The 20,806-nt window shown below is 42.2% G+C and overlaps 1 protein-coding gene across 1 annotated transcript in view; it reads left to right on the plus strand.

The window, feature by feature from the left end:
• PLXNA1 (plexin A1) overlaps positions 1–20,806 on the plus strand; it is a 418,114-nt gene that overhangs the window by 70,276 nt on the left and 327,032 nt on the right. Inside the window, exon 3 of the mRNA XM_054978424.1 lies at positions 13,072–13,254. Within this exon, the coding sequence (XP_054834399.1) occupies positions 13,072–13,254 (183 nt within the window). The remainder of the gene's footprint in view (positions 1–13,071; positions 13,255–20,806) is intronic.

A 20,806-nucleotide genomic window follows, 5' to 3' on the forward strand; every position in this document is an offset into this window, starting at 1 on the left:
TTTACCATACTGCCAGAGAATGCTTCTGTGGGCTGCCTGTGGCTATGATGCAATTAGGCTAGGCACATCCCTACCTTTTCTTCTGCCACCTTGCCTCCTATTGGCAAATAGACCCCAAACTAGGTTTGTAAAGTTCAGGGCTTGGTGTAAGACTGGCCCATCAAGAGCCCAAAGGGACTATTTATTTGTTTATTTAATAATTTTATTTATAGCCCGCTTTTCTCACTGAGACTCAAGGTGGATTATACAATGTAAGCTCATGGAGTCAGATAGCACAAGACATCCAACAAACAATGCAATAGGACTTGGATGACAAAAATTAGGAACAATGCAACAACAGTATCAGACATATGTCATAAACTATGCAGAAGTGCTGGCAGATAAGAAGTAATTTTTGTTTTGATTTATCTTGGTCTAAAATTCCACACTCCCCTCAGCTGTAGAAAAACTCCACACTCCCCTCTGCTGTAGAATAGAAAAATGGAGATTCTTTGTCATGATTTCATATGTTGCATATATATGCACAAATATACTGAACCTGTCTTTTCCCCAAGAACTTGCAGTTGGGCATAAGATGATAGGAGAGAAGGAAGGAGGAGATGCTTGATAAACTGAGAACATAAGGACAAGTAGACAGTCTCAAGGGCCAGGTGTGGAAAACTTGGCTATTCTTCCTTTGGGCATCATAACACATATGGTCTGCTACACTGAACCTTGTGCCCTTGAGGTAAATGAAATTTAATCCTTGATTCAACCTCTCTAAATTCATATAATCTTGCTCCTCGTACATAGCAGGGCCCCCCACAAATCAAATCTAAGCACAATTCATGCATAATTACTATACAAGGTTGGCCTTTCTGCTTTTGTGGCAGACCATAGTTATGTCTGAACCACAAACTGTGATTTGATCTCTTTGCCTCCAAACCAAGATTAAACTGTGGTTTTCAGTCTTGGTTTAGAAGTCACAAGTTATGGTTCTCTGCAAAAGCAGAAAGGATTAATTTTTTAACTACGAGTGATGGAGGGGAAGGAGCCCAGGAGTCCAAGGATTCCCAAGGTTCATTTCTGTAAAAACAAACCATGGTTTGCTTTTGCATGAGAACCATGCTTTCGTTACTGCTTCCTTTAAAGATGTCAGGCAATCCAGAAATGAATGGCCTTAAGGGATAGCTGAGGTACTATCCTCTTAATAATGCTAAATGAATGAATATTGTTTTTCCTGTCTATTCCTTTGTTGCCCTTATAAGTGGGCTTAAAGTAAGGCAATGAATCATTGAGGCATTTGTATTTTTCTCTGGCTGAACACCATTTCTTTGTGGGAAATCAGTTCCCTTCAGCCTTGTTTGGAGGGCCTGAAGATCTGACTGTTGATAGCAAGTTATGGATGAGGTCCACATTTTTCTTTTCTTTTTTCCCCTATTTATGCTGTGCTCAGTGTACATATACTTCCTTTCCCCTGTCATCTGTCTATCAGTGGGGCTACTCTAGTCTTTTGTTTTAGCAATTTCCTCCATTTGAAAGAGAAATATAGGTACACATATTAAATGAAATAAGGTGGGGTGAGAGTTTTGGGGTTTGTTTTGGTAGTATGGTATTGAGCGAGCCAAGTGAGCAATCTCTTTGCTGAGATTTGTAGATATGATTCATCACGCTTATTTTTTTTAAAAGTGAAATGAAATAGAGCTATCTCTAAACATGCTGCAAACATGAATACAGTTGCATTGAAAACTTACCTTGCTCAGCATCTTGGCTTGGGCAAGAGACAAGCTCCTGATTGGATTGCCTCAGTGGTGGCTGAAGTTTGTGTCAAGCAGCTTTCCACCTTCGCAGTTCTGCAGGAGCAGGTTATTTGGTCGTTGCTGTTTCACTAGTCAAACTCAGAACTGAGATGGAAAAAAATGATGATAGTATACTTCCACTTATATCACTAAACAGTTACTTGATAAGCAGAAACCAGAGGCACACAGAAACATCAGAACAGTATTTACATTTATTTATTTGCAACATTTATATCCTATCTTTCTGCCCAATCAGGGCCACCAAGCATCATACTATATGTGATAAGAAGACCAATTTAAAAACAGAGCTAAAATACAAAGGACAGCAAATAAAAACAAAAGGCAGGAAGGAGGATCATTAGGGGAATGCCAGACAAAACAAAAAAGGTCTTTATACCACGGACAGAAGAAAAACGGGGAGAGAGTGCTCCATAATTTTGGCACCACAGCCTAGAAGACTGTCTTTTGGCTTGCCACCCATCTAGCCTCAGAAAGGGGAGGCATCCAAAGCAGGGCCTTAGAGGCTGACTGTAGCAGTCAGGTGGGTTATGTGAAAGAAAACAAAAAAGAGGACTGTTACTGGTGAGACAGCAAAATAATCATGTGAAATGGACACATCTGAATTTCTTTACACATAACTCATCCATTTGCAAATGTTCTGTTCCCTCTTGGCAGGCAGAACAATCAGGTACTCAGGCATGCCTCAAGAGAGTTGATTAGTCATTATGTGACTTTGTGAGTTTTAATTGGTCAGTTAAGTGATCCAATGCATGTGTTTGCCTATAAGTAAAACAATAGTTCTGAAGGGGAAAACATATTTTTGATTCTGTGTATGTGTGTGTGCATCACCTTAACACAAATCATCATATTAGAAATGGCATTCTCATGTGGCAGAGAAGGTAGAAAGCCTCTTCTAAAATAGTGTGTGCCATCTTTAGTCCATATGACTAAATTTTTTAAAAATGTATTGTGTGGTTAACTGGTTGATAGAGTCAATTAACATGTTTTCAACTGATTAACCCATCACTCGGCTCAACTTCGTAGCCTTAAGATAAACATTTAGATGCCATATATACATAGATGTGTATTTCCACATTGCATCTAACTCTCCAAATATTAACTTATTCAGCATTTCAGCATTCACTGCACACTTGCAGAGTTGAGTGAGGCAGATCTTAATAAAGGGCGATGCACACGTTATGGTTATTGTGTGGGGCCTGCTCTAAGTTGTGGCATGCAGTATGCAGTGGTGTGCAGCAACTTACAAAGACCATGAAACCATGGCAGAAAAGGCTGCACTGTTGTATTTTTATTTCTTAAGAAGAGGGGCTCAAAGCTCAGTTTTACAACACACACTTCGGATTGAAATAGTTCCAAAATCAGTTCCTGATATCTGTTATAAGGATTTCAGGAAAAATGGATTGGGAAAGACCTTGGAGAGCCTCTGTCAGTTAGAGTAGGCTTCTGGAAGTAGATGGACCAGTGCTGGGTTTGGCATAAGACAGCTTAACTTTTATAGCTTGCTCTCCACCTAGTCAGTGATTTTCAGTGTCCTGCCATAAATGGCTTCTCTTCTTTCTCCCAGGGGAGTGATTTAAAGCCACATATAAGTCAGAGCCAAAATGTAGCAAAGACCTAGAGAAAGATAGTATTCTGCCACTGGTACAGTTTGGGAATTAAGTGCCATAGTTGAGGATTCAATATACAGCAGCTATCCATATCCATAGTGAGAAAATAGGTACTGTACTTACTAAATAGATGCGGTCGGTGAACATAATTTAGCTAGTGGTAAGGTTAGACCTACTATGAGCCATGACAATTTTCCTTCATTATTGGCAGGAGAGTGAAGACTTGTTAAACTGAGAGCTGGATGTCTGTTTCGACAGACAATACAGATGTAAGTGACCTTGTGCTTCATAGGTGTACAGTTATCAAGAAGGAATAACCTGCTCTATGTGATATGGGTGACCATGATGGACCAGTATGAGAATTTCCTATTGCAGCCAGTACCCTTTCCCTGTGGAAAAAATGCCTGAGATCTGTTTTCTTCCCATCAAATAGTCCGACTGGATATGGCCTGTTATTGGTGTGGCACCTGCCTGTGCATCCCTAACGAGTCATTTTGCTGCTAACAAGCTAATTGCTGGCATAATTATTTATTGAGGTGGTGTCGGTGTAGCATGGCAGGCGGGCGGCAAGCACTCTTTCCGCAGCCCGGGAATGCAGCTGTATTTGTCGCTTCCCAGAGAGTTTGTTGAGACAAAGCAGAGAAGAGTAAACACCATAAACATTTATGCTCTTGCATATTCAGCAGCAGATGAGGTTGATTGGAGTGTGGAGAGCTTTGCAGAACAAAGATTGCATTGGCTGAGAGGTGCTGCCAGGGCTTAAATGCCTTCATTGGTTACGCTCCAGTCAGCCCCTAGAGTTGAACTCTCTGTTAACCCTTTGCGGCCGCCGCAGTAAGAGTTCTAGGAGCAGAAGGTATGAAGCGACATAATTCACAGTTTCTTCGGGACAGGATCCATCTGGCTAAGGTTAAAGGCCCATGAGATGAGAGTGATGGCAGGAGACTTACATTTAAAAGAGTATTATTTATATTTGGGCCGAGCTGGGTGTCTGAATTGCATAGTGCGCATGGATTCACTACAACCACTCTAGAGTAATAAAGTTATTTTTTCATCATGAGTTGGAGGTGATACTATATTAAAACTAGATAAAACAGTTTTTGCAATCTTCAGTATACTTTTAGAAGACAGAGGTAGATGGCATACCATTCTGGCTTTTAAAGATTTTTTAAGCATTCAATACTAATGGGAGAAATTTGCATACTTTAAAATTAATATCTATAAAGAAGCAACTGGGCAAGTGATATTTTCTCCCCTCAGAGGGAGAGGTGGCATTCTAGTCAGCAAGTAAAGCAGTCCCCTTCTGTCGACTTTGTGAATTATTTTGTAGGCCTAATTATTTGCTGCTTCCTCATCAGAAACCTCTGTTAAAATGAGCTGTGGGATACAAGAACAGCTGAGCAAGCAAAAGGAATCACAGCTGTGAATTGGTTTGCTGGGCCTGAGTCGGAGCTCTCAGCTTCCTGTTCCTTCAGTTGCTTTTCCCATCACCCTTTTTACCAGAGTGCAGCAGGTCAGAGGTTGGTTGTTATTGCCTGCAAAGGTGCAGATCTTTGAATGGCTGTTGCAATTCTGTGAGTGCCTGTCGAGGCTCTTTAACTGCACAATTTGAAAGGAATTGTTCTGTGCTGTGTATTACAAAAACCCAGAGGAAAGCAGGCAGGCATGTGGGCCTGGAAGACTGCAAATAGCTGTATGGTTAACAGGCACCCTGGCTGGATACAAATAGGATGTGAAAACTAATTGTGCATCTTCACAAAGTGTTTATTCTTGCCTCAGAGCTGTTTGCATTAACCTAAATTTATGTTTACTTCTATTTCATTTTCAGAATTGTGAATCTTCAAATGCTCAAAAGTCATGATTCTGCTACCAAATTTAGAGCGATTTACAGTCATGAGGTTTAATAAACAAACAAGCAGTCTTTTTATTTATTTGGATTTTTGTGCCATTTGGGAATATTTCAGCAAGGTTTTGAAAGAGTTTTCCTTTTGCATAAGGGGCCATATGTCTATTTAGTATGAACCCCTTTAGGGAAGTTCTTTTGATTTAATTATGAAGCTTGCACATTTTTAAGCTTTCAGAATCCTGAACATTATCAGTCTTTTGGTTCCCCCTAGTTATAGAATCATAGAATCACAGGGTTGTAAGGGACCTATAGGGTCATCTAGTCCAACCCCCTGCAAAATGCAGGAAATTCCCAAATTCTCCCCCCACACAGTGACCTTTACTCCATGCTCAGAAGATGGCAAAACTCCGTCAGGATCCCTAACCAAACTGGCCTGGGGAAATTTGCTACCTGACCCCAAAGTTGTGATTGGCCTTACCCTGGACATGTAATAGGGTTGCCAGCTTCTAGGTGGCAGCTGGAGATCTCCTGGAATTACAACTTATCTCCAGCCAACAGAGATCAGTTCCCCTGGAGAAAATGGCTGCTTTGGAGGGTGGAGTCTATGGCATTATACCCAGCTGAGGCCCCTCCCTTCCCCAAACCCCAGCCTCTCCAGGCTTTCCCCCCAAAATCTCCAAAATCTCCAGGAATTTCCCAACCCGGAGCTGGCAACCCTAGCATGTAAGAAGGGGCCAGGAGAAGCTCATATGTATATTGCTTCCAGTTCACATGTCCCTGCTTTTAATGGAGCACACACAGGTTGAGAGGTGAAACCGAGGAAGACATTTCTGTGGTGTCCTTGGGTCTCCTATGCTCAGTTTGGCTTCGGGCAGAGTTTTACAAAAGCAGGCAGTCCCGTGATCTTCAGTAATAAGCATCTATTTGGAAGTATGTGTCAGGTTTAAACTGTCTGGAAAATTCCTGTCAGGAATAAAATTCTGTATCCATTACTACTTGTATCCTTCTACTTAGATGGTGCTTCTCATATATTTTAGCTGGTGTTAATGTGAAAAAAGAGGAGTGTGCAGGGATTTAAAAAAAGCCCTACACTGTATTTCCATAAAATTTCCAGACTTGTCACTAGATTTCACTTCAAATTTGTGGAAGTTTATAACCCTGGTTATTGGGACTTATTCCCATGTGAGCTTACATAGGCTTTGTAGCCACTGGAATCTTCAGATCCCCACATGTGATCAGCTGAATATATCAATGGTGGGAACATTTTGGCATCTAAAGACTTTTGTGCAGGCTGTGGTCTGCATAGTATGGCCTTGACTGCAGATTGTCCCCCAGCTTTTTGTTGCAACTGCAAGAAAGAGAGAGCCATATCAAGAACTGAGAACAAATATTTTCAAAGGACATCTGGCCCCTGTCTCTTTGCAGGGCTGGCCTCTGGGCTGGGCCAGCCAGTTGTCTGCTCTTGGGTGTGCAGTGAACATTCACAGCTGAAGGCTGCTTGGAACTGTAGCTCTTTCATTACCATACTCTGATAGGATTATTAGAGCCATGGTTTTAGTGTGCAGTATATGCCCATTGCCCCATTAAAGGCCTTGTAGGTATCTGATCTTGCACATTGCTGGTCAGAGTGTTTTAGTACTTCTGTTATTTCTTCAGTCTCCCCCTTTTCTATTTTCTCAGCATCCCCCAGACCCTGAAATTCATGGCCACAGGTTACTGGACCAGAGGTTGTCATGGCAACAGCTCTCTTCTTGCTGAGGTAGAGATAGGAACAGATTTCACGGTTCAAGGAATTTTCCCCATTCCTGACCCACCCCTCCCTCTTTCCTTGTGGTGTTTTCTCCCTACCCCCCTGTTATCCTCTTTGAGCACCAAGTAGCTAGGCCTGCTGTAGAGGCCAAAGGGAGCATCCACACTGTGTGTTAAGCAACAAAAAATTCACCAGCATTCCTGCCTCTTCTTTGTACCTTGGACTTTGTATCTCGGACTTAATGTCTGCTAGACACAATTGTTGGTGACATTATGTCGCCAGCAACATGTTCCCATCCCTTCCCTTGTGCCTACTTTCCCTGTATGTTGCCTGGTGAAGCCCTGGTGTTTTGGGCAAAACCCATAGTTTTTGCTCAAATAGCAGAGAAGTTCTGGCAGGCCAGTGATGTGATGATGCCCAACCCCTGCGGTCCCCTGACCCCTTGCTGGTTGATGGGGGACCTGACAACCCTGGGGAGAGCCGGCTATAGATTCTTAGGGTGTGAGGTCACGCATAGCTGTAATACGAACTCTTCAATATTTCAGGTGGAACCTTTGTTTAACCAGATGCCTTTTAAAATGAACTTATTTAAAAATATTTTCTTGCATAGAAGCTTCAGTCACACAGTGAAAATCTTTGTGATGTGGCAGCAGCAAAAGAGGGCTGCTCTTTAACTGAAACCTTTGAGAACCAATCACCTTCTGCCATTTCTTTTAAATAGTCATAAGACTTGATTGAGAGATGGCTTGAGTGAAGTGCTCTGTGCTTGCCTTTTTGCAAGTTCAAGAGCCTGGCTTCGATGTGATGGCTTCTAGCCATTATTTGAAGATCCCCCCCTTTCCTTTAGAAAACAACCCTTTTCCTTGCTTGCAACTTGTCAGGATGTCACCTGTCATACTCTGCAAGGTCCTGTGTACTGTTTAACTCTGATGATAGGGGCTGAAGCTGTTCTCTGACTGGCATGTGAGGGGGCTATTCTGTTGTTATCTGTTTGTTTTCTCTTTAGCCTGGGAAGCAGTGCCTTATGGCCTTGAAGCTTCTAATACATCATCTCTGCTTTGTCCTGCTGCTCATCTCTTGAACTTCGCTAACTTTCCTGAAGGGGGTGGGAACTCTGGGGGATTAGGCTGTGCTTAGAATCCTATATATGTTATGTACTTGTAGAGAAACTCCATTCTTGGCAAGGAATGCAGTAGGGGTATGATTCTAGTAGCTTATCAATAAAGTACATTAACTCGTGCAGTTCCTGGACTCATGCAGTGAAATCTTTGAGAGTTACTTGGCAGAGCCTTACACAACTGCAAGGGAGCATTTAACCAAAAAGATAACTGTTCAATACTGGCAAAGCAACTGTATGCCAGCTACTGCTGCTAGTTCTACCGTGCAGTTCCCTATGATTGCTGCTGCTAGTCCAAAAGATAAGTGTGGTTGCCACTAAGACTGCAATTAATAACCAAGTGCTAAACCTTTGCATTAAATGATACCCCTTTCAGTGATACCTTATTCTACATCCTTTCTGGTGCTACTGTTGGCCAAGGGAAGCAAATGGTTGTTGTGGATTTTCCAGTCACAGCTGCTGGCAAAACGTCAGGAACTACAATGCCAAGACCACGGCTATACAGCCCGGAAAATCCACAACAACCATCGTTCTCCGGCCGTGAAAGCCTTCAACAATACAAGGGAAGCAAATGTCTGAAAATAAATTATGGCTATTGGCAGTCCTTGAAAAGGGTAGAGGGACTGTTAATGAAACTCATGAGTTCTACCTACTGAGCCTCACCAATTGTAGCCCTTCTTACTGGCTCATAAACTATAGCCGTGCCTCTGTTCCAACAGAGATTAATCTAGAACCTTCTTCATTATAGTTATGAGAATTGGACTTCAGAAAGGGAAATTCCCTGCTGGGCTCCCTTAACAGAGAATCTCTCAGGATAAGCATTGTCAGCTGAGATGAAGGATAAATGGCACAAGATCGCAATGAGGCACATCCAGTTATTCCTTACCGTCATCTGTTTCTCTTGACCAATGAAATGTCTTTACTGTCTTTACACTGGATCAAAGATGATCTTCTAGGCTGGAAGTTGCTCCTCTAGTAATGTCAGAAAAGAATATTCAGGATTTTGTTTGTTTGTTCCATGGTCTCCCAATTCTGGATCAACAAATCAGAGGCTGGCTCCTCCAGCAGTTGTTCTGTGCCTCCTCTGGCAGGGCTCTAACTTAAAAAGAGAGTATTTATCTCTTCATTTTGACAGCTCAATTAAATTGCCCCCTAAGCCCTCTCCTGAAGTTCAAAAACATGTTCATCTTTCTTGAGTCTGGGGTTCTTTCAGTCCTGCTGTTGCCTCGGCTATAAGGTGAGGAAGTTTAAGGTGCAGCTAATGAGGTTGTTTTACTTGGCTAGAAAGGTTCTTGAGCCAGCCTAAGGCAGCTGGGACCATTAGGATATGGCAGGAGATACTGACAGACAGAAGAAAGTGACTGTCAGAGAAAAACCATGTATCAGGGAGGCAGCCAGTGCTGTAAGAGACCCTGCCCAGGGGATATTTCATGGGTGGATCTGGAAAGATGGCCTCAGTAAACACTGTAAAACAGGGCAGGGAACCAGATTGCCTCACTCAGCCAACTAACCACAGTAACAGATGTCAGATTAGAAAAATCCTGGCTGGAGGATTTGTTTGTATGTGTGCACACAAAGGGACCCTACAGGAGGTCAATCCTGATCCCCCATAGACTTCTAAAAAACAAAACATTGGTCCTTAATTTACACTCTGGTTTAGCTCTCCTAGCTAGGTACAGTCAAAATTGTCCCTGCTGTACTTTTGTTTGTAGTGCAAATAACAGTCTCCTGCCAGTGCTAGTTAAAAGGAGTTTCTGGGTGAAATTAAATTAATCTATTCCTGGAGGACTTCCCAGATGAATCAAGAGTTTTGTTTAAAACTGACCACTTTCACTGTTTTGGCATTTGGGGCCAGCATGGAATTATTAACTCACCTTTCCCTTTCTGGTATGGAGTCCATACTCTCCTGATGTATGGTTTTCTGTAAATGCATATGAAATGTAGGCCATTATATGCTTTCCTCTTGTCAATGGTGTGACAAGAATGGATGAGCAAGCCTTACATATTTGCCATTCCTTCTAGGGTATTTGCTAAAAATGCACTCTCTGAAACAAATACAAAGCACTCTCTCTTCCCTTACTCCAGGGCTCATTTCGAGGGGGAACATGTCGGAACACAGTTCCGGCAGTTCCCCAAAGAAGTCAGAGCCTCTGGCAGGTGGTGGATCACTCTCCCACTCAGCAGCGGCCCGATCCTGACCATTTTGGTCCCCTTTTCGGCCATTTTTAGCCCCTTTTTGCCATTTTGGGCCCAATTTCAACCCTGAATGGCCAGGATTGGGTCCAAAACAACCAGGATAGGTGATGTCAAGTGGTGTGGCATATGCTGATGAGTTATGCCAATGAGTTCCTCCAGCTCTTTTTCTACGAAATGACCCCTGCCTGATTGTCAACTGTTTTATGATTAGGAGTGGACACACTTTATCCTATGTTGAATTGTGTCTATGTCTGGAACAGAGTGTAGGAACTGTTCAATGTCTGTGTGGACACACGGCCTAGCTCCTTAGGACAGAATATGGCAAATGTTCATCTGAAACTGCAGAATGCAATGTATATGGGCAGATTCTGTAGTGAGTGTGTGTGAAATACAACATTTCCTACTTAGGAGCGACCTGGGGAGAACTAGAAAACACACAGGTGTGTGGAATTATCTAGCACCATTCCCTTTGGGCCCTATAGCATAGATGCTAAGAGCTGTGTAAGGAATCCTTGGGACTATAATAAAAGCCAACAAGACAAATTCCTTAAGTGGTGCATGAAGGCCTACTTCTGGTAGGCCAGCTGCTAACTCATGCATCGTGGCTCCTGCAAAATGGCAGGGAAATTCGTAGTAATGCTGTCATCCCCATCGCTCATATATGTATATATATTCAAGAACTGAGTTTAGGTGCCTGGCAGCTCTCTTTAGAGGAAGGAAAGACAGCTGGTGCCTCTCTTTAACTCTAGGAAAGACCAGCTACTACTTAGTTCCTCCGTTTGAGAACAGACTGCTTCAGCGGTCATTGTGTGTGTAAAGTGCCATCACATTGCAGCCAACTTGTGGTGACTCTGTAAGACTTTCAAGGCAAGTGATGTTCAGAGGTGTTTGGTACTGCCTGCCTCGTGTAGATACCCTGGACTTACTTGGTGGCTTCCCATCCAGTTCCTAACCAAAGCTGACCCTGCTTAGCTTCCAAGATCTGACAAGACTGGGCTAGCCTGGGACATCCAAGTCAGGGTCTGTGGTCATACTGTTGTTTTTCGAGAGAATGTATCTGATCTCTGAATTGGTATATTTTTTTCTTCCCACCTTTGTTCCTTATTTTTTGTTCTGTGGCTATTAGATTGTAAGTCATTTGGGTAAAGAAGATCTGTCTATTTCAGTCGCTGTACAGAATACAGAAGAACTTTAAGCACTTAAAGGATAATCTGTAGAAATATATGGAGTTGTTTTGCTTAAAGTGGTAGCCAGGTATCACCAGCCAAAGCCACTTAGGCAAGATTAATTAGATGAGAAAGGTGCTGATCTTACGAACCAATTTTTTACTTATTTTTCTTCCCATTTCTATCACATTAAGGCCAACTTCTGTGCAGTCAGATGAGCTAATGATAGGTCAGTTGTATTAGCAGCCTTCATCTCCCTGTATCCTATTCCACTGCATGAATATTCTTCCTCCTGATTACTCCGTAAACTGCTGAAGAAAGCAGCAAAATGACCAGGCAGTCATTTTTTTAAGTGCTTCTTCCCGTGAATGGAGAATTTATTGCCACTTACCCTAATTCTTTGTTCTTACATTCTTTGTTCAGTGAATGGTTCCTTAAAAGAGTGCTGACCCTACATACCTGCCAATTTTTTCACTTTTCCAGAGGGCTGAACAATGGGAAGCCAAAGCGGCCCCTGGTGATCTGCATTGCTATTATTTCTGCCGTGTTCTGTCTCATTTTCCTTGAGCCCCATTCCAGGACAGGCATATCACACTTGAAATGGAGATTCAACTGCTCTTATTTTCCCTAGCGGTCACTTATGCTAAGTAGACCAGCCTTATGATGCAATGGGAAAGCAGCATAACTTTCAGATGTGTCGATCCTCCCTACCACACTCAGACCCTTGCATCAGCATCCTAAATATGCCTAAAATATAGGCCAGATTGTGCATTATGCTAACTATGTAAGTTAATATGGCCTCAGGCAAAATGGAAAGATAATATATAGTGTAATTTTCTAATGCCATTTCAGAAAGAAGGGCAGGAATGTGCTGAAAGTACATTTAACTAACTGCTGTCTTCTTTTCGTGATATACATGCAGGTAAAAAATAAGAAAAAAGAATAACCTTCACATGTATATTATAGGGCAGAAGCCAGTGTGTGATCAGTTTTAATCTGTAGTAGCTCTGTAGTAATATATGGATCAGCCCATTTGTGGCTTCATCGCTGTAGCAATTTATGAGCCTGAGCTTTTAGTTTTTACATTAGAAACTTAAGATACAGGAACTCCAGATATACAAATGTCTTCAGTAGTTTCATTCCTTCTCTTTGATAATTTCTCACACTCAGCAACTGTCTCCCTTTCCTGTTCTTTTAGAAAAAAAATGAAAAGCAGAGATTTGAATAAAATGATGGAAACATTTAATGAATTTGTATGGTGCAATATTCGTATGTTATTAATGTGCATTTTTAAGGCAATGAGTTGGGGGTGAGAGGGTGCCCATGGGCCATTTGGGAAACATGGGAAGTTGTGAGGAATGAGATGGCTAAACTCTTTGTCCGCTGGAAGCCTCTATGTACCCTTCCTGATTCCTAAAGAAGTCAGCATCATCGGCTCTAGAAAGCAAAAATGTCCTGTTCGTAACATTTTGTGATGAACTTGCAGATTTCTAGAGCTTCTTCTCATTCGTGGTAAATATATGGTATCCTGAAATACTGTCAAACAGCTAATTTCTCTCTGTCTTTCGCCATTCTCTTTCTCTCTGACAGCCTCTACAAATTGATGACAATTTCTGTGGGCAGGATTTTAACCAGCCGTTGGGTGGGACAGTCACCATTGAAGGTGTGCCACTGTTTGTGGACAAGGAAGATGGCATGACATCAGTCGCTGCTTATGACTACCGTGGGCACACTGTAGTCTTTGCCGGAACGAGAAGCGGCAAGATCAAAAAGGTAGGTAACCACTTTGCTGTGGCAATACATTTGCAGGTTTCTGTGCTCCAGCCTTGATGGAACAAGATGCCTTGTGTTTTAGAGGTTAAATCTAGAAGTGAGAATGATGGAATGGAAAGGGCAGAGATTTCCTTCCACTTGCTTCCTTAATGACTTTTGAAACTATTTCTGTATGGAAGAATTTAGCCTTGGATAACTCTTACATGTGTTTCTAGTATTCCTTCTGCCTAAGTGTTCTTTCAGAAGAAGTATTGCCCTTCACGTTCTCCTAGGAAAGTGCTATTACATAGCAAGGATCTTTTTTTTAAATGTGCCATATATGCTTTTGCTAGTACCAGATTGCTTTCTTCACGCATTGAGAGCTATGCAGGAAGTCTCCTGGGATAAACAGCAAACAGAGGATCCAGTTAAGTTTGTTTTGGGAATCTGCAGAGGGCAGACTTTGTTCTTCTTAGCTGCCTTAGCAGTTGCCATGACCATCATTCACACTCTGTCTGCCTTTGTCATGAAGTTGCCTCGTGTTTTCTTCCTTGTATCTGCAGTACTACTGCTTGTGTTATACTAAGCAGGCACATCTTGGGGGAAATCCCTGTGGACAGTGACTCTGCTCTTTCAACAAGAAGAACCAAAGAACTCTATAACTGAACATGAACAAATATCTGGCTTGGTGGATGCAGAATATGCTGGTGTGGATGATGTAAACCATGTGTGGATCCAAGTCCACAGGGTACATGTGGGGGAGGGAAGAGAAAGAGGAGGGAGGGAAGGAGGGAGGGAGGATCATCCTTCTCCAGATACACAAAAGCTTCTTGTTGGTGATGATTAGAAAATATCTGTAAGCCTCTTCCTCAGTATCTCCACAGGGCATGGATTTCCTGTTATCATAACATCATTCCTATAATTACAGCTGGATATTCCCTGTGTAAACACAGCCAGTATTAACTGCATTTTCAACTGAGCAAAGTTGTATTTAGAACCTTGGATTGCTGCGAGAAGTACCTAACTTAGTAGGGGGTTCCTCTTAAGCCAAGATGTGCTGAAACCAGGATCCAAACTAAGGAATGGAATGAAATTTTGAATAATTTTTTTCTTTGATCTTTTTTTCTCAGCTAAGCTTCTAATTTTCCAGGATTACAAATGTTTTCTTATAAACAAGCTAGTTTACCTCCTTGTGAATATGAATGCAGAGGGGAAGGCATAGGGTGGCTTATTGTGGAATTGTTAGCCTTGAACGTGTTAATTGCTTGAGAAGGGTATTTTTAATGCAGTGTAATGAATAATAAGGATGTAATGAGGATGTAATGAATATTTCTGGTTGTGGGTATATGCCACTGGGGGCCTAACTACAGGTGACAGCAGCCATGCATCCTTCCCATGGCTATTAACACCATTTTAAAAGCAGTTGTGATTCTTTAAAAATTGCCACAATTTTGTGTGTGGCAGCCCCAGGAGCTCTTGTCCCCCTTGCACCTTTTCAGGTGCCAAAACATCCCTATTGCTGTTTTGGCACCTGAAAAGCTTCTCAATAGGTGCTTCTGCATGCAATCCAGATCAGGGCCATTTCAGTTTTTAAAGAGCTACAACTTCTTTTTAAATGTATCAGCTGCCACAGGATGGACCCATGACCACTGTCATGTGGTTTGGCACTGAGTATGCCTTGGGAGCCAATCCCAGCTGCCTGGTATACATAACAGGGATGTTTATTTAGATATAAAGATAACATTGTCCCTTTCAGTGTTGTTATGTTGAAGATAATAACATCCAGTGGTATTTTAATATAGCTATTCTTCTTGTGCTTGGCTGAATAGAGTTCACTGAGGTCATTGAGAGGGAAGAGAAAAGGTTAAGTCAGCAGATACGATAACTGACAGGAGTGTTTTCCAATCATCAGAGCTTCCTAGATCTTGACATCAGATTGTACTGATAAGTATTTCCTCCAAAGCGCTTACACTAACTACATTGCTGGTTACTGGATTAGGGAGCGCTTTGATTTTGTGTGTGGTTCCTGCTTGGACATTTTTTGTTCTCTGGCACTGCTTGATAGGCATAGACAGAAATATTTTCTCACAACTCCTGAATCACTGGCATACTGTGGGGAAGGTGGTTAGAATGCTATACTTAACCTTCCCAAAATCTGTCTGTCTGACTGGGAAGCTTCTCAATAGTATGTGCACCACTACAGTCAGTAACACATAAAGACAGTCTATCCATTATGTATAGTTCAATGAGTAAAATTTTAAAAAGAGCAGTAGTAATTTAAGTACTGTTTTTAAAAATGTAAGAATATAAGTAGAGTTCTGCAGGATCAGACTAGTGGTCTATCTAGTCCAGCATCCAGTCTCACCTAGTGGCCAACCAGCTGACTCTATGCATCCTCTGTATAGGGATCTAATGCCCTTCTGTCCCTTTTTGTGTTGGTATTTTCTTGTCTTTTGTTTGATCTATTTTCATTGCTGATGTTTCCAGTTCGTTTATTTGTTTTGTGCCATGTATATATCTCATGTTGTTTTTACGAACATTCTATGCCATGTATAGACAACTGATGCAAAACTATCAATTTTAATCATCATAATTCTATCAAATTTCATTACTACGGTCAGCAAAAAAGTCAGCTGCATTGTTATTCTGAGGGAGAATTCAATTCAGAAACTTGTCATTTCAAATTGAAAGCACGGCTTCACAAAATTTGGCAACATTGCTACCTCTAGAGCTCCAATTTCAAGGGAAAACGTGTGTGTGTGTGTGTGTGTGTGTGTGTGTGTGTGTGTGTGTGTGTTTTGAGGGAGTTTCTAAATCTGATCCTCCTGAGCCGTTTTCCTGCTGAAAGTTGACATTCCTTAGCTGTTCTACCTCTAGCTAAATCCCTGCATGACTGGTACTGAGCAGGCCACACATACCACTAAGCAGATCCTAAGCAGAGTTACTCCAGTCTAGGCTTATTGATTTCAAAGGGCTTAGACTGGAGTAACTCTTAGGATTGCAGTGTAAATGTGGTGCAGTTCCTAATGGTATTGCATTTATTTTATATAGATTTTGGGTCCCATTCTGCCGCACTATCTACATTATTGGATTGACAAATGTCTTCCTCAGCCTATACAATGAGAATCCTATCTGCCTGGAATCTGACAGGAAGGATACCTAGGGTGAAGAGTACAGTCCTTGGAAATGCCATCCCACTGGGATGGAAAATAAAGACATTAAAACTGGAACTATGTTTCCCATTGAGACCAATAAAGATTAGGTAATAATCATGGCCACAATTAAAAACAAAATTAAACAAAATAAATTTAAAAAATTGCATACCTCTACTACACGTTTTATGACATGTGTTTACCAACATGTTTGCTTTATTCCGATTACATTTTTAGTCATCTGCTATGCTTAAGAAAATTGTTATGTGTGAGGCTGGCCCCCTTAAACTGTGTTTTAGAAGGGGAGTTTAGTATAGGGCTGGGCAGTATACGGTCTCATGAATGTGAGACGGGTGTTTTCTTTTGCTGAAGGTCTGATATTATCAGGGCAGAGTATTATTCATACACCATTCTGTGATGTTAGGATGTGTTAGTGACATTTCCACCATTTTATGAATGAAAAAACAGAGACAATAACTTGCACAAGGTCACATTCCTCACTTAAATATAGCCAGAGCAAAAACTTGCCGCTCATGTCTTCTGTTTCTCATTGGAATGGGTTGTCCTTTTATATTTCAGTGCACAGAATGATGGAATGTTCCGCACACTGAACTTGCTGTTTCTCTTTTCTTGGAGTCATCTGTCTGTGAGAAGTGTTTGCCTTCTGTAGGAAAACTAGTATTTACTTCTGTAGACATGAGAATAAACAAGATGCTGATTTCTAGTTCAGTGGCTCTGGAATGCAGCGTCAGGTCCTAGTCCAGGCATAGAGTCATTCTAGAAAATGTGGTTAATGTGGTGTAGACCCCAAAATAATGAATTTGGTCTTGGCATAAGGTGCATAAACACAGCAAAATTTTTACTGATAAGCAGGATGGGACAAAAAAAAAAAACGGTGCAAGAGTACTTTGAAGAACATCAACAATAACCTTCCAGAGCAGCATCACCGTAGTCCTGCACTCAGCCCAGATCATAGCTGTGCTGAATTTGTTAGCTACTGTCTATAATTCAAAAAGGGAAAGGACAGCGCAACCAATGAAAATTACCAAATGTGGGAAAGTAACTAACCAAAGGTCAGACCTGTACACAGACATGTAGTCTCTGAGAGCGGTAACAGATTAAGTGACACAGTGTTACAGGGCATGCTCAGATTGTGATTGATAGATTGCTCCATGTCAATAGCGCAACAACGTAAGTGCAAAAACAAAACACAAAACCACAGCAAACTGAACAGTCTGTAAAGAAATGTAGGACACTTACACAGGGAAGGTCTGTATAAAACCCCACAGTGTGTAATGACGTACACAAATGTGCTGTGATAGGACACACCCTGGAAGTGAGAAAAACCCTCCTCAGCGCTGCTCTCTGTAAGATGCCTTAATGGACAATCAGTTATATCGAGGGTTAGTTACTACCAGGAATCCAGACTCTGAATATCGCTAGTCAGTCATACTTCTGGGAGACTTTTCATTTCCTTTCCAGCATTAACATCTGTTCCTGATTCTTGGTATGTCCTGCCTTCTCTCTCTGATCAGAGAGGATTTTCAAATGATTGGCAGCCTCTAACAAATGGACTGTGAGAGGTAGTTAGAGATTCGGTTGTACTGCGCAAAGGCTGGGAAAAGATATTGGAAGACATGCACATCCCCTTCTGATCAATATGTGATCTGAAGTGACTAGTGCCTCGTTTCTACCAGTCTCTCTTCCCTTTATTCCAAATTGCAGGTTTTAAATAGTTCTGTGCTGATCCAGTTGCATGTGAGTGTATAAAGGAAGTGTGGGAGGAGGATTGATGAAACCATTGAGACGGTGTGCTACGCATCCAGTTATTTATCCCTGGTGATTGCTGATGATTGCTTTTTGTCTGCCAAATTTTTCTCTGAGATGGCAATTCATTCCTGTTCTTGTATACTTTCTACATTCTGCCTCTTCATGTACCTTCACCCCCTTTGACTCAGGCCCTGCCAATTTGATTGCCTTCCTGGCAGGGCAAAGTTTCTGATTTTCACCACATGGACACAGGCTGATACAGAATACAAATATAGGACTAGTCACACCTGATATTAGGCACCTCACACTCTCCTGGTATAACTGAGGTAGGTAGCCATGTTGTTTTGCTGTAGAACAGCAGGATTCGAGTCCAGTGACACCTTATAGACTAACAAGACTAGTCGGTCTCTGAGGTGCCGCTGGACTCAAATCCTGTGGGTATAATACAGTAGCTCAAATAGAGGGAAACAATCCTACATTGTGATCATTTCCTAGTTCTGTCAGTAGTGAATGGCCATATGCAAGAACCCCACAGTTGCCAACTCTGCTCTCCATATCATAGCATCTGCGCAAATCTAGAGTTTCGGTTCATTTTGTAGTTTCGCAAAATTTCCCATTAAAACTTCAGCCAGTCCTAAAGAATGTCCAAGAACTTGCGAAAGGACAGTTGTGGGGGACAAAGGGATCTGAAGTGATGAGGGATGTTGGTAGAAAGTAATCAGGTTTAGCTGCCTTTCCAGCTATACCTGAGCTGGATTGGAGTTTGAGAGAGAGAGAGAGAGAGAGAGAGAGAGAGAGAGACTGCATAGTGGTTTGTGTCCCCTGCTTTAACCTTGAAGTACTAGTACGGGGAGTTTCTGTGGTGCCACCAGCTTCCTTCAGCAAGGGCTGTCTGGCTGGGCTTGGATGATGGGAGAAATGCTGTCTCAGCAGTTACCTGATCCTTCTAGGGAGGCTTGTGCAACCAGACCCTGCCTCTGGCTGTCTCTGCAGCTACGGCAGGAAGCTCATTCTTCCAACCTGCCTCCTCCTCCTCACCCTCCCCAAGGTGTGGAGTGGGTGGGAGGGGGAGGTCTGTTGAGCTAGGAAGATGCATGAACTGAGAATGCACTTCCTATCTGTGGACCTTAAGGATGGAGGGAAGCACTATTTTAACAGCCTGGTAGAATTTTTAGGGGAGATACGGCCAATAACTTCTTGTTATTGTAGCGCAGGAAAAATTGAAAGGTTTAGGTCAGATTCTGTATGGGACTGGAATTCTGATTTCTTAGAGATTTGTTGTCTTCGGGTGCTTTTGAAATCCGGCTGGAGCTGTGGGGCAGAAAGGTGGCCTTGCATGCAATTTACACAGAGCTTGTCTGCAGCATTCTGTCTCCGGGTGGGGTTATTAGTTCCTTCACTTATAAGCAATAAAACTTGTGCTAGCATTTCCCTTTGTCACCTAGGCCAAAGGCTGAGCCTGGCACTGTGCAGCCAGAAAATCTGCTTCCCTTCTCAGGTTTCTGTCCTTCCATAAAAAGAGGCAGTACAGAGGCAGTTCTTGGAAGGAATGTAAGGCTAGAGGAATGGCTGGGCTAAAGCATTTTGCCTATCTGCTTCCACTGTGTGCTCAACAAATGGTCAGCCCAGGTTTTGTCTTGAAAGCTACCTAATGGAGTGCTGACCCTGTGTCCTGTATGATCAGAATGGAAGACTAGAACGATCTTGGACCCTGAGACATTAGAAAACTGCCTGGTTTTAATACTGCAGTTTTTATTTCCCACAAAATTCAGACAGCATGAGATCAAGACTCTCACTCTTGAAAGATAACCATGCACAACAAGAGTAATGGGTGGAAGAACCCTCCGCTGAATCCTTTGCCATGACTATACATTTCTTAAAAGGCAGGTTGTGACTAGGCAAACATTCTCACTAAACTTGCTCATGCACTGCTTGCGTCACGGTGGCATGTGTTAATCATGGGTGCTGAATGTTTGCCAGGCTGTTTGGCTGATATGCAAACAGCTCATGTGGGGAATTGCCTCATCTGCATGGGCACCAAAATGCAATCTCATCTCCCCCGTTATACACTACCACTAGATGTTTAAATAAAGGATGGTAAAAATGGAATGTGAAAGAAATGGCTAATCCCTGTGATAGTAGGACCCAAGTGACATTAATAATCATAGGGGTAGAAAGAATCTCAAGGGCATCAACTCTTCTGTTCCTCTCAAAATGTGGTTTCTAAGAATCTTTCAACATACTGGTTGGTTTACTTATGGACTATGTAAACTAATTGTGTCACAAGAAAAATATGCTTGAAAAGATACTTCTGTTAAGGAAGACTGGAAAGGCTACGGCTTAATTTAGGACTTAACAGGGCTCAGCCCCAAGACCCTCTTTTAATTCTAGACATGCGATGCCATGACAAAGAAGAGTGTCTCTTTCCCTCCCCATTGAGGAGCCGCACCTTTCCACTAAAAGAAGCCTTTTGGAAGCCCAGCTAAGCCATGGTTTTGTGTCTCACAGAAACAGAGAGAGACAGGGAAAGCGGCTGTGTTTGTGAACCCATGAGAGCCTCTTTAGCACATCTGTGCCTAGCGAAATCTCACTCCTGGTGTTGCCTGATGAGGAAGAATTTTGCTTCCTGCCTCAGCCTGTGCGTTATCACA

This window comes from Eublepharis macularius, chromosome 4 (genome assembly GCF_028583425.1).
Source record: "Eublepharis macularius isolate TG4126 chromosome 4, MPM_Emac_v1.0, whole genome shotgun sequence".
In the NCBI taxonomy this organism is placed as follows: Eukaryota; Metazoa; Chordata; class Lepidosauria; order Squamata; family Eublepharidae; genus Eublepharis; species Eublepharis macularius.